Source organism: Penicillium verrucosum (assembly GCF_028828655.1).
Source record: "Penicillium verrucosum strain IBT 35672 chromosome Unknown utg000005l_segment0_segment0, whole genome shotgun sequence".
NCBI classification, from domain to species: Eukaryota; Fungi; Ascomycota; class Eurotiomycetes; order Eurotiales; family Aspergillaceae; genus Penicillium; species Penicillium verrucosum.
In genome coordinates, this window is record NW_026643214.1 from 1,115,220 (window position 1) to 1,128,328 (window position 13,109).

General features: G+C 50.1%; 5 protein-coding genes across 5 annotated transcripts; 2 read left to right on the top strand and 3 right to left on the bottom strand.

Moving 5' to 3' along the window:
* Positions 1 to 370: 370 nt before the first annotated feature.
* On the bottom strand, positions 371 to 1,582 carry N7516_011273 (putative pantetheine-phosphate adenylyltransferase; the record flags this gene model as incomplete). The annotated part of the gene is made up of 1 exon (XM_057223991.1): positions 371 to 1,582. The coding sequence occupies one exon, from the start codon at positions 1,580 to 1,582 to the stop codon at positions 371 to 373; it is 1,212 nt and encodes a 403-aa protein (XP_057069131.1).
* Positions 1,583 to 2,064: 482 nt separating this feature from the next.
* Positions 2,065 to 4,065, top strand: N7516_011274 (uncharacterized protein; the record flags this gene model as incomplete). The annotated part of the gene is made up of 4 exons (XM_057223992.1): positions 2,065 to 2,793; positions 2,845 to 3,448; positions 3,503 to 3,583; positions 3,641 to 4,065. 4 exons carry the CDS (start codon positions 2,065 to 2,067, stop codon positions 4,063 to 4,065), a joined length of 1,839 nt encoding a protein of 612 aa, XP_057069132.1.
* A 756-nt stretch (positions 4,066 to 4,821) lies between these two features.
* On the bottom strand, positions 4,822 to 6,453 carry N7516_011275 (acyltransferase family protein; the record flags this gene model as incomplete). Its single annotated transcript, XM_057223993.1, has 1 exon — positions 4,822 to 6,453. One exon carries the CDS (start codon positions 6,451 to 6,453, stop codon positions 4,822 to 4,824), a length of 1,632 nt encoding a protein of 543 aa, XP_057069133.1.
* Positions 6,454 to 7,327: 874 nt separating this feature from the next.
* N7516_011276 (succinate:quinone oxidoreductase subunit C) lies at positions 7,328 to 8,074 on the bottom strand (the record flags this gene model as incomplete). The annotated part of the gene is made up of 3 exons (XM_057223994.1): positions 7,328 to 7,793; positions 7,875 to 7,962; positions 8,068 to 8,074. 3 exons carry the CDS (start codon positions 8,072 to 8,074, stop codon positions 7,328 to 7,330), a joined length of 561 nt encoding a protein of 186 aa, XP_057069134.1.
* A 1,181-nt stretch (positions 8,075 to 9,255) lies between these two features.
* triA (uncharacterized protein) lies at positions 9,256 to 11,729 on the top strand (the record flags this gene model as incomplete). Its single annotated transcript, XM_057223995.1, has 3 exons — positions 9,256 to 10,968; positions 11,040 to 11,495; positions 11,556 to 11,729. 3 exons carry the CDS (start codon positions 9,256 to 9,258, stop codon positions 11,727 to 11,729), a joined length of 2,343 nt encoding a protein of 780 aa, XP_057069135.1.
* Positions 11,730 to 13,109: the final 1,380 nt, after the last annotated feature.

Sequence of the window (13,109 nt, forward strand, 5' to 3'; positions counted from 1 at the left end):
TGATTTAGCGCCCTCTGCACTGACAAGCCGGGCTCTCTGACCCGATCCGCTCAATTTCATTGGTGCCGATGCCACACAAGAATCACATGATTGATTGACTCTGCGGCCATCCAGCGCGTGAACCTGCAGCAAAGGCCATTGAATGAGAGCGAGTAGTGTTGGAGGGGCCAATGCAGACCCCGCCAGGAAGTCGTCACATCATGCAGAGTGACGGACCATGCGTGTGGATTATGTGTCTGCCCAAGAGGTAGGCAACTATTGATTGGGGGTTAATGGCTGAAATCAAGATGAACTAATGTATGTACATGTGTTTGAGAGATTATCTACTAGCTGTTGGATCTCCCATATCGTTACGTGCCGTGTGTACCTATCAGACCTTCGCGAGATGGACTCGGCGCCGTCTGATATCTGTGCTGCTGATTTTGGACTCGAAGCCATCAAGATCAGTGGTCGTGGCTGCTTCTCCAGATTGGAGTACATCCACTTCGAATACAGCAAGGCCTCTCCATCCCTTCTTCACCCGCTCTTCGTTGACGGCTGCCCCTCCTGAGTGTGTCTCCTTTGAAACAACAATTGCTCCAAGGTTCTCCTCGGTAATCGTAGGCCCAAACGGATCGGAGATCTCCACAAATTCAAAAGCCAAGTTGGGTTGGATCCTGACGAGGACAGTCTTCCCATTGGGCCCTGGCGCAAAAGCACGCTCGATCTGCGGTGATTTCTTTTCAGGCGAGAAATCCATAATGGCCGTCAGAAAATCTGCAGTACTCTGCCAACGCTCTTCCCAACTCTCGAGCAATTCGGCATATTTTTTATTGACCAACAGTGCATCTCCGGTCACTCCGATGGTCAGGCGGCCCTCCTGGTCCCGGTCCAGCGGTTCCAGGACCAATGCAACTGCTGTGAGCAAGAGCTTGTGACCAACATGAAGGTGATCAAATGTGCCACCAACGACCACGGAATAGTATGGAGTAGATGGATGTTGGTCGTCAGGAAGTAACAGGCGGTCAGATATCTCCCAGTCAGGCTGGCTTGTGATGGCTTGCATGCTTGCCGCCGTGCCGTCCCGAGCCTGACTGCCAACACTGTTGGTGAAGGACATGGCCAAATTTTGACCAGTTGTGTTGGACAAATAGAAAACATAATCCCAACAGCGCCCTGAATTTGCTAGTGATTGGATATCTAGAATGGGCCCAAAGCGAGGACCATCAGAAACCTGGAGGGCCGAGGTGCTCTCACTTGCATCGATAAATACCACCCGGGTATCAATGCCACCCGGAGAATCCAATTCAATGTTTTGTGTTGCACAGACAACACCAACCAGGGTATAGACGCTGCTCAGATAATGTTGGAGTTGTGCAAACACTCTGGCACGAGGTTGGCAGGCCGGGGAAAGAAGATCTGGAATGGCCAAAGCAATATCCAGCACAGCTGTACGATTGGATCCAATCAAGGCATTTGAGAGCTTAGTGTAGACATCCACCAAGGATGGCTGGAAGGCATCTTTGACCTTGACAAAAGAAAAGGCTGGGGGTGGAGGAAGTAGTAGTAAAGCCGTGGGTGAATTGGAATGATCGGAAGCCATGGTGTGAAGAATATATAACTACAGTAACGGGCACAGGGGTTCACAGTCAAGTAGAGAGATATCAAACCAACAAGGAATTTAGGAATTCAAGAAACCAAGAAACCAAGAAACCACAGAGAAGCAAAAAGAACCACCCACCCTGAAGAACTGATCGGATCTATCTCCATCGCAGGCTGGGGTATCCGGCTGAGTCAGCTGCTCCCGTGGGATGACACCGCCCTCTGTCCTCCACTCTACAACTCTCCGATTGAGATGAGGATGCCATTGCGAGCCAAGTGACCTGATAAGCTGGAATGATATCTGGCTGACACCGTCCTCTAGTTGGAGCTTCTTCGAAGCCCCGCTATATCCCCAATTTGGTGCATCTCCTAACCTCCTTCACTGATCTCGATCGAGAAACAGTGGAGCTCATCCTCCACCTACGATCCATCGCACCATCCCCTGCATAGACGGCGCTTTTGCTCTCCATCATAGACCACATCATGTCGAATCCCGCCTCCTACGACTCCCACCGGCGGTCAGCTGTGTTCAGTCGCCAGCCGGAGGAGCTTCACATTCCAGCAACTGGGTTAATCAATCCAAACCTGTCCCGCCAATCCTCCTCGCACGACTATCCCGCTACACCGGACGCCGGTGCCCGGCTTCCCTCCATTAACGTACAACAGAGCTCTCAGTACGGCGGCGACGGAAATAACAGCAGCACTGCCCTCCCCGGAGCCTTGCAGCCAGGGAATCAGAACCGCCCTGTCGCAGTATCAATAAATACCGCTCCATCGGTCGTCCCCACCATGCCGCAGTCGTCGCAAACCAATCACCGAGCCAGCATGATTAATTCACATGGACATTCGCGATCTAGCCCGGCCGGGTTCGACCAATCCATGTACAAACAACATGGTGCGCCCGATGGCTCCAAATATCCTTCCTCTCCTGGAGGATTTCAGCCTCACACCCCGCAAGGCTCCAAGTACTCTCCCCTAGGTCTGTCTGACATCAGGCCCTCCGGTGAACACATGTTGAGCGAGGCACTTATGAACCCCGGAATATCATCCATGCCTTACAACAACGGAGATAACCAGGTGCCGACCAACAGCAATTACGTGGCACCATGGCCTATATATGCAGTGGATTGGTGCAAATGGCCTATCACAGGCAACTCGGGCTTTGGTGGAAAGTTAGCCATGGGAAGCTATTTAGAAGACAGCCACAACTATGTATGTGCATTGATCCTATGGATTACTATGTTTATGTTAACCAGTGGATAGATTCAAATCCTCGATGCACACTGGACACAACCAGATCCCGACACGCCAGATGCGGCTGCGGGAGAAATCAAACTGGACTATGTGAAAACGGCTGAGGCGACACATTCTTACCCAGTTACCCGCATTCTCTGGGAACCTCCCTCATCTCAGAAGCAATCGACTGATTTGCTGGCCACGTCAGGAGATCACCTGCGGTTATGGTCACTACCGAATTCTCAGCCTCTTCAAAGCTCAAACTCGATCACTCGTCCAATGAACCAGCGAGATCCTGCCACCTCCAAGCTTTCCCCGCTGGCTTTGCTGTCTAACTCAAAATCCCCTGAGCACACTGCTCCCATCACTTCTCTTGACTGGAATACAATTTCTCCAAGTCTGATCATCACTTCGAGCATTGATACAACTTGCACCATTTGGGATATCCCCACATTGACAGCGAAGACACAACTGATTGCCCACGACAAAGAGGTGTATGATGTTCGCTTCTGTGCTAACAGTGTCGATGTATTTGTAAGCTGTGGCGCTGATGGCAGTGTGCGGATGTTTGATTTGCGAAGCCTTGAGCATAGCACAATCATTTACGAGCCGACGGATAAGAACGAGAAGCGTAAGTGCCTGCCAGAATATAATTATGGGCTCTGGATACTGACAATATTTTCAGCAGTGATGACCCCTGGGAGCTCTAGCCCCCCTGGTCAATCGCAGACCGGCCTCTACCCTCCGCCTTTGTTGAGAATCGCAGGTATGGACGACACGATCCCAACACAGAGTATAATCGCAGGCTAACACAATATCCTAGCATCCCCTCATGATGCCCATCTCCTGGCAACATTCTCACAGGATTCCAGTGTTGTCCGCGTTCTTGACGTCCGACAACCAGGCCAAGCCCTATTGGAACTGAAGGGCCACTCGGCTGCCTTGAACTGCGTAGAGTGGTCTCCAAGCCGTCGCGGAATCCTCGCATCCGGCGGCGACGATAGCATGGTTCTCCTCTGGGACCTCATCAACCAGCACAATGCTGCACCAGTCGCCTCCCCTCCCTCTTCCACCCCAGGAGCACCGCCCTCCACAACCTCGGAGCGCGGCCCAGCCGGCGTCTGGCAGAGCGAATACGAAGTGTCCAACATCAGCTGGTCACCACAAGGCGGCCCCAACCACACCGGCCAACCACGGGAATGGTTGGGAGTGTGCGGCGGACGAGGCCTAACGGGAGTTGCATTATGAGCCAACGAAAAAAAAAAAAAAGAAGTCTTGATTTCCTTACGACGTCTCTTCTCTTCCCTGAAGCTTTCCGACAACCATGGCCCTTGCATTAGATGGCCCAATCTCTTTGATATTTGTTTCTGTTTGCCGCGATCTATTGCTTCGCGTGCGCACGGCATCTCCTATTTTACTTTGCTTTGCTGTTTGTGTGCTTCGCTAGTACCGGTCGGCTTCTCTGTGTCGGACCCGGTACGTTCTTTGCATAGGTTGAGTGAGAACCCCCGGTGATCTTCATGGGCGACTCTTGTGTCTATTGATTGGCCATACTTCTGATTTGTTTGGTACGAGTGAACGAATGAATGAACTATACATTGGATATGTACCATTTTGCTATTGGCTGAGCATGGTCTTGGGTGTGTGTTCTACGTAAATCACTGGAATCACATTACCTCGAGCTCGTAGCCTCTTTGGGAACAACTAGTGTTGATGACAGGGGTCAACCACGCTGTCAGGATTTGACTGCTTGAATGAGATATGCATTTACTTTCATTTTCTGTTGAAGGAGTGTATGGCGTGACAGTCTTGCTTCAATCACGAATCTAAGTAACAGAAAGTACGGATAATAGACACCGACAGTACAATGCAGTAAAAATAACCAAAATGCCTCGCCCAGCGAGCAGGTATCATATGGAGTACAGGTGTAGTAAGACAGGAAAACCAACCACTAGACAATCGCGGTCTAGTATAAACAGGTTCATGTCAAGGCAACGAAGAATTTCACGCTGCACGGGTAGCCAGGGTTGGGCGACCGAGTGTTGGACCCTTGAAAATGAGACGATCTTCGAGCGAGCGCGCAAATTTGACGCTAGGGATATCCACGGCACGCCAGAACACATCGCCTAGCCAGATGGCGACAGGGAGGCAGATCAGCCAGCCAATGAGGAATCCAAGGCAATATTGGAAGTTTGTCTCTTTACCGGTGAGCCTCCAGATATTAGGCATGATGGAGTAGCCCAGACAATGGAGGACGGGGCCATGGACGACGTAGAATGCAAAGGAGATCTTGCCTAGGTATTGGGAGAAGGAATTGGTGAAGAGTTTCTGGATATCAGGGGAGTGATTGATAGAGAAGACAATGAGGACGGCTCCGATAGTCTGGGTGAAGCGGTGCGGCTCTGGGTAGGTCGCGGGGGTGATGTCCCACAGCCAGCTGTAGAAAGGCGTCCATTTGAAACCGATATTGGGACATGAACCGAAGTAAAGACCGACTACGAAGAGTGAGATCCATAGCCCGCGGCGGGACACTCTGATTGTAGTTTTGCTGCCGAGACTGAGGCGAATGGTTGTTTTATCGTCTCCTACCGCCGGTCGTGCGGACGGCTCCCAGATTCCATTGATGAGATCCACTTCGGCCATCAGCATGCCAAAGAGGAATAGGACGATTTCCCAGCGACCATAACGCATGCAGAACCAAACCAAGCCAGAAACTACCGTCATGCGCACAGGTGCCACCAAGCGTGAGGTCCCCATGATGACGACGAATAGGATAAGTGAGGAGCGGAATTCGAGAGGAATTGTCCAAAGGTGTGGATTATAATAGTTGTAGTAGAGCGCATAGTCAAATGGGTTCATCAAGTTCGCCAAGGTGTCCCACAAGTCATCGGTTTGTTTTGAGAAGGACTTATACACACGCGGATGTTGCTCATTAGTGCCGAGGATTGTGTGTCCCTCCTTGATGACGCTGTGGGAGTAATTGTACAGCCCGAGACGAACAGCCACGAAGACGCAAAGAATCCCAGTAATTGCGGGGATATATAGACGAATTGCTCGACGGAAAGTGCCTGATGCGAGAACAGTGAAAGTTTGATCGAAGGACCTGCTCCGAATCGTTTTCAGCGGTTTATATGACAGCACGTAGCCGGATAAGACGAAGAAAATGGCCACCATAATGTGACCGGAGATCAGCATATGGAAGATGGGCAACTGGTGAATTCCGAAGTTTTCCCCGCCAAATCCCCATCCTATTGCGACCTTCCATGTGTATGTGAAAAAGAAGTGGAAGTTGAAGACCAGCAGACAGGCCCAGCCACGCAGCCCATCTAGAGCCGCGATGGCGTGGAGCTTCGCAGGCTGGGGTGGCGAACTGCCCACCAAGTGTTGTAGGAAACTTGGCGTGAGCGCAAGTGTCAACCTGTGCCATGTGTCTTCAGAATATGCCTGCCAGTCCTCTTGCGACATCTTCGGTGTCAGTCCCTCGGGGTGCGCGAGGATGTTTGAGGGGTGAAATTGAGAGAAACCATTCCAGCGGGGTGTGATCGTGGAGTCCGATTCCAAAGAGGCAGATTCGAGATCTTTCAAAGGGATGTCGGAGGCCGAGGTAGTGGTCCGATCTTCAAGGTGGGATGTCATTTTGTTATGTTCAGCAGGTCGGTCCATCGCAAGTCGGCATGTCCGGTGGGCTTGATTTACACGCGTTAATAGGTAAAGGGAAGCATCTAGGACAGTATATTGAGACAGTCGAGAGAAGGCAACTGGACAATTCGCTCGTCCTGCGAGGTGTAAAGCCGATGATGCGGCCTTAGGGGTGAGGTCGGCGAATTCGGGTCAATACGTCAGCGGGAAGGGGCCTGGTTCACCGCCACTGGAAATGGCGAAATATCAGGGAAATGAAATTGGAAATTAAATGAGAGTCAGGGATATTCAAGAAGAGTCGAAGAGTCAAGGAAATTAAAGTAAAGATGTAAAGACAAAGCAGAGAGACGCCGATCGATTGCCGTCTTCGTTAATCCGCATTTCTTACTCCTGTTTGCAAGGTGTGGTACTGCCGCCCCACTTACCACCAATTAGAGGTCGTGTTCAAGGAGTACTAGAGATCTCGATGGCCTTAGGTTAGCACCTAGTTTAGCACCTAGTTTAGCACCTAGTTTTAGGATCTAGTTTAGGATCTACCTAGCCAAATATATACGATATACATAGTAGATGTCTAAGGCCGTCATTACTATAGTAGCCACGTGACATTTAGTCTAATTCAGTATATAGCACGTGACTTAGGTAGTCACGTGTCTATATATTTATTCTGCCGGCTAGGTCCGGTTCTCAGCGATCAGTTTTTACCGTTTAGCTCCTATGGATAAAATCCAGGTCACGTGACACGCGAGGCCCTTATGAAATATATTGCTTCGCTTCGCTCCGCAATAATCGTTCGAATACATGGAGAAAATGACTTCTCTCGGCATGAAAGCACGAATCTAGGGAGTGGACTTTCCCATGGATGGCACGTGCTTTAAACATAAGCCACCAAGCCGATGGCGGGCAAAGCCGATGAGCCAACAACAGCCCATGCGATTTTGATAATTTGAGTCCTACTATCCAGAGTGTATCCAGCGGCGGAGACACAAGACCGGATACCATTAAAGAGATGGAAGGTGAAGGGCCAGGCCACAAAGAACTTGAGTCCGACCTTGGCGGCCACAGGTAAAGAGCCAAAGGCCGCGACGAGGGCGGCCGATGACAGATCCCAGCCGAGCCAGGGGGCCACCAGGTAGGAGGTGCCGAAGAGATACAGGCCGCCGGCGAGGAGAAGTCCCGTGTTTCGCTCCATGGCGGAGCTGACCGAGTGAACCTGCCATTTATAGATGGATAGATGGGGCGCTATAGGTCGCCGAAGGCGTTGGCGAGCGAGTCCTTCCTGGGCGGATTCTGGCTTGATCACTCTTAGTGGTCCCGTTACGGGCTTCGTGGTCTGCATCCTGGAGGGAGAGTTGGGCCAGTCAATACATATATCTCCTGATAATAACAATATCTTAATCTAAATCTTCTATACGTCATACCGAACTTGTTGTTGCCATGCCAGACCCATGAGAGGCATAATAGGCGGGAATGCTACTGCGGTACGGCGTAAATTGAACATAGACGACGCTGGGGACTTTTTGTCAGCTAACATCGAACGTAAAAAAGAAGGGGAGCGGACGATGAACGGAAGGCTCACCCTTTATCAAGATCATATTTTTTTTTGGATGGAACCTGCCATGGTGAATGGGACGTGAACAGTGAGAGACAGAGAGAGGGTTTGGAAAGGAAAAGAAAGAAAGAAAGAGAGCATTGCAGGGGCAGACAGCGTAGCGCTGTTTGACCCCTGCTAACATGAATTGTCCGGTCTTTTTACGGCTCGACCGAGACCTTACCGGTACGTATCTTAGTATTAGGTAATTTATGGATCTCTAAAGGGACTCCTAAGTTTAACCTGAAACCAGTATATTCTTACATGCCTATAGGCCCATTACCTATAGGTTTAATGCCTATACCCCCGTTGCCTATAACCCCATTATCTCTAGGCAAATATCATTGACATTAAACGGTATAAGAGCAACTGGCCAGTATATGACGGTTCCTAATGTAAAAAAGCCTTACATTATCTCCATGTCTATATGAAAAGGTTGGCGTTCTTATGTAAATGAGACCAACCTCCGATCTAAAATGAACAAAGCTGTGGGATTACTAAATTCAAGGGTTGAGAATGTTTATTTCTGCTTGATACGACAATTATACTTCCATTACATCGAGATCTGTCTTTCCTACATATATACCCTAAGTTGTAGGTTGTAGGTTGATGGAAGGACAGTGTATAGTTCCCAAAACGGCTTAGCTCATACTTGACTGCCTCAGGTGTCAATGCCAAGACATCTCAAGATCACAACCGTGGCCTTTTTACCATCGCAGAGGACTGAAGAGGTTGAAAACACGTATATAATGTCAAAGACAGTTAGCTACTTGTATGGATTGGGCGATTTCTAAAAGATAATAGACATTTTCCATAGCTACATTCTACTAAGCTCTCCGAATGCATCATACTTCCAAGAGCTCCGTTTTCCATGGAAACTTCGCAGGACATTTTTGAGCTCCAAGGCTCCCAACGTAGAACTTAGACATCTCTGGGATTGATACAGATTGACACACAATATAGGCGATTGAACCTTGATGTCGCCGGTTCCCTAAAGCGGCGACGATCCTCTCAGCTCCCTGATTCGCGCAATTCCGCAGTTCGAGAACTTCTCCCTTCCTCTTTGTCCATCCACGCTCATTGTCCCGCCGCCTTCTTTCTGCTCCCCGACGTCTTGCGATAAGATCTGAATGTCGCGATCGCCTGTCGCGTGCATTTCTTGATAAAAGTGCTCGCGTGGTCGAAGTGGTCCCGAAGTGGGTGCAGCCACGATGGATTTGCGCACGATCATGAACACCGACGGCGGCGCCTCCAATCCTCCACCTCCAAGCAACTCGGCCAGTTCTCCCATATCCGATCAAACCCCCCAAAAGCGCCTGAAGAAAGCAGCATCTTATTCAGAGTATCCTACACGTCCGCCCCAGCCTCCTCCGCTGCAACACCAGCAGCACGCTTCCCCAGAGCGAAGCTCACCTTACGCATCCGTTCAATCGCCTTACCAACAATCCAACTCGGGCCCAGTGATCAATACAGCGGTGGGGTCTCAGCGCAGTCAGACACCTCCACACATCTCGACACCGTATGGTCCCGGCACGCGTGATCCATTTGGCGCGTCGGCATACGGGTCGCATCCACAACACCCCGGCGGTCCTCTGGTTTCGCCATACACACCACAGCCGCTGAGTGCTGGACCGCAGCACCCAGAACAGCCGTCTTATTTTGCCCAGCAGCGTTCTCAACAGCGTTCTCAATCACTTCAGTCGGTGATGACAACACCCCGAGCTCCAGTTGAATCTTTCCACAGCCCTCCTGTTGCATCGCAACCTCTTCCATCGCAGCACTTCTCCCCCACTGCACATCGATCTGTTCCCGGCACTCCCCTAGGTCCTCCTCCTGCCTTTACCACCCGTCTGTCCCCATCAACCGCCCGCCCGCCGTCTTCCGGACACGATTCCCCCGGCAATCCCCTATCCAGCCCGAGGCCCAAACAGGAGGCCTTAATGCGAGATCAGGTTCCAACACAGTCACCTGTCACTCAGCGACAGTTCTCTCTGCATAGTTTTCACCCTTCCGATCAGGCTCACCTCCCTCCGGGCGGCTTAAAGCAAGAGCCAACCGAGAGCGCCAGTCCCAAATCCATCTCCCGGCACAACAGCATCGTCACGGCCTCCGAGTCAGCGACCGCTGGTCAAATCCGTTCTTCCGAAGATCGAATGATGGTTGAGAGTCCCACCGCACACAAGCCCACCGTCGCGGGATCAGATTTCCTAACCTCCCCATTAGCAACAGGCGGTCAAATGAACAGTTCACCCACCAGCGCTCGTGGAGGGGCCCACGCCGTGGACATGGAAATCGACCACGAACCACGTGTCGATGCACAACAGCCCAGGCAAAAAAGAAGGAGGTGCGCCGAGCCTCCGATCTATGCTCGGCTGACGCCCCGCAACACGAACAGACGCCCGATTATTCCCAATCCCCGTCCCCCGGTTCCAAAGCACGCGCGAGGGAGCCAGCAGGATCCTTCCCTGGCTGCTCGCAGACGGTCTTCCTCGATAATGGCTGTCACACCCGTCACGCGGGTCACACGAGCACCTGCTGTTGCCTCACCAAGCACAAGTATGCCTCGCGTGCAAGCTCCCCCAGCTCTGCCTACTCCCTCACTTCGTCCGCCGAGTACTTCGCAGACGGTAGGATCGCTGGGCCCTTGGGAGCCGTCCATTACTGGCTTCATTCCACACGAGGAGGTTACAAAAACGCTTTGTGATTTCTTGTTTCAACATGTGGTCATGAGAAATGACGTTAATGCCGGACCAGCAGGCTCCGCTGCTGCCGGCCAGGGAACAATCATTGAAATTGAGGCGAAATTGGGCCATATAATCGACATGGACAGCAGAGACCGAGTCCACCTCCCAATCCTAACTGAGAGCGTCCTCAATCGGGAGAACGCGCGAATTCGGACCTCGTTTGAGAGTAAAATGACTGTGGTAAGTTGATTCCCTGATGTGCTAGCGAGGATGCCTCGACCTCGATGAAATTTACTTACCACAATCTATAGGAACAACACCGAGCCATGAATAATTTCCTGAATGAGGCCGTGAAAGCGTCAATGCCCCAAGCCAACTCGACCCGCATCCCACTTGCATATGTGCACAAAAAAGAACGCGACACCTTCTATGAGATCCAAGCATCTGATTTGCCCCCCGTGATTCGTCAAAACCTGAACCCGAGACACAAACCCAAAGTCCGGGTGACAACCGATGAACGAACCGGTGAAACCCTCGCGAAAATCGTCAAATGTCGAGTTGCCGACGTAGACGTCTGCAGTCCCCGGACGACCGTGGACTGGCGCGTCAGTGTCAATCTGGAAATGGAATACACTGGCGACGTCAGCAATCTCCCGGTGGTAGATGTCGCTGTCATGAAAGGCGCACGAGGCGATCGCATCAAAGATCGCATGAGCTACCGCCACTTGGCCTACCAGGTGGACTTGACCCAAGTAGCCAAATCCGATGTAAGTTTATCCAATGTTCTGTGTCACCCTCGAAGACAGTCTTCTGATCACATATCACAGCAACAACCGGGCAAGAATGAGTTCGAACACGAGCTTGAAGTTGAAGTCTCGGCTGAAGAAATTCGTCGTCAGGGCCAACTTGCTATGTCCGGCGATCCTAAGAACCAGTACGAGGACCTCGTTAAGGGCTTTGTGGATAATATCCGTGTGCTGGCTCGAGCGGTGCCGCCATGATGGTCTTAGCCGCTTTGTATTATGTATTATTTTTTTTTTTCTGATCTAGGCTTTACTGGTGTTTAGTTTGTGGTTCACTGCAGATATGGTTTTTGATTTTTGGGGTAAAAAAAAAGTACGCACTGCAATAGATATATCGGCATGGGTTATATGTTGTTTTAGGGCGACATTGTTACCTAGACAAGGGAATGTCCCAAATGCATCATTTTGGTCGTCTGGGCTTGGCTAAATATCTCCTGTGTAGACAGATGTTCTATAAAATACAGTAATTTGATGAATTGAGAAGATAGCACCACCACATGCTCTACATGATCCGGCAATATAAATATCGTAGATCCTCAGTGATGCCACATGCACATACTGCCAAAGTCCAACCGCTGTTAACCAGAGAAACAAACTCGCTATATATGTAGATGAAGCTAATTTAGGTCGTAACCTGAACCGAGGAGACCATACCATCATGCTTCCTTTCTCCCTGGACAGCCCTGACTGATAAATCCCACCAGCGAAAACTTGGTGTTGATGCCGTGAATGAAGAATACTGGTCATAATGAAGGCATCGTATTCGGGATGACATATACATTCCTTGAAATTCGCACGCCGTTCAGTTAGTACAACATAGAAGAAATTCGAAATTGAAGTTGGCACCGATATCTTCTGTACAGACCTAAGCCTTGCAGGTGTCTAGATAAAGAACAAGGTAGGCTGTGTTAAATGAGTAATGAATTCTTAATGCTTCTTACAAATTCCGAGTTCTTAAAACATAGGAATATCTACAAGGAACTCATCAGACATCAGATAACTAGAGTAAATCCTATAAATCAGTACCACAAACCCCGAAAAAAAAAACAAAGTGTTTAGAGCAATGAGAAGCATGTTTTCTCTGGAAGGTCATTGCCCCTTTAAAAGGCGCATAAACCACATGATCGGCTGAAGAAGGGGATCGTTTCAGCAATTATCTATGCCACACAGCCCAGCCTCGAGGCGTATTCATACATATTGCACTTTATGGAAGATAAGAATCAAACATAGTATTAGGGCCATCGTGAATCTAGAGCCCTTGGAACTCAAAATAGTTCTATAGAAAATCGATGAATTACGCGGACTATAGATTAAGCCCCTATAATATGGAATCCCACGCCAAAGTAAATATAATCGGCTTCTTGGCCAATTAATACGACACTCCAATATCTCACGAGATATTTGTGTCACAAGTTAATATCTCCATTTGACTTATGAAACAAATCAAGAGATTCTCAAGAACGTTGCTGACTTTCATACACGAGCTATCCCAAATAGGCAGTCGGACGCGCTATCGGGAACCCACATGATCTACGCCCCCACATCGCAGTAAACGGCGGGTTCACATTTCCGCCCAAC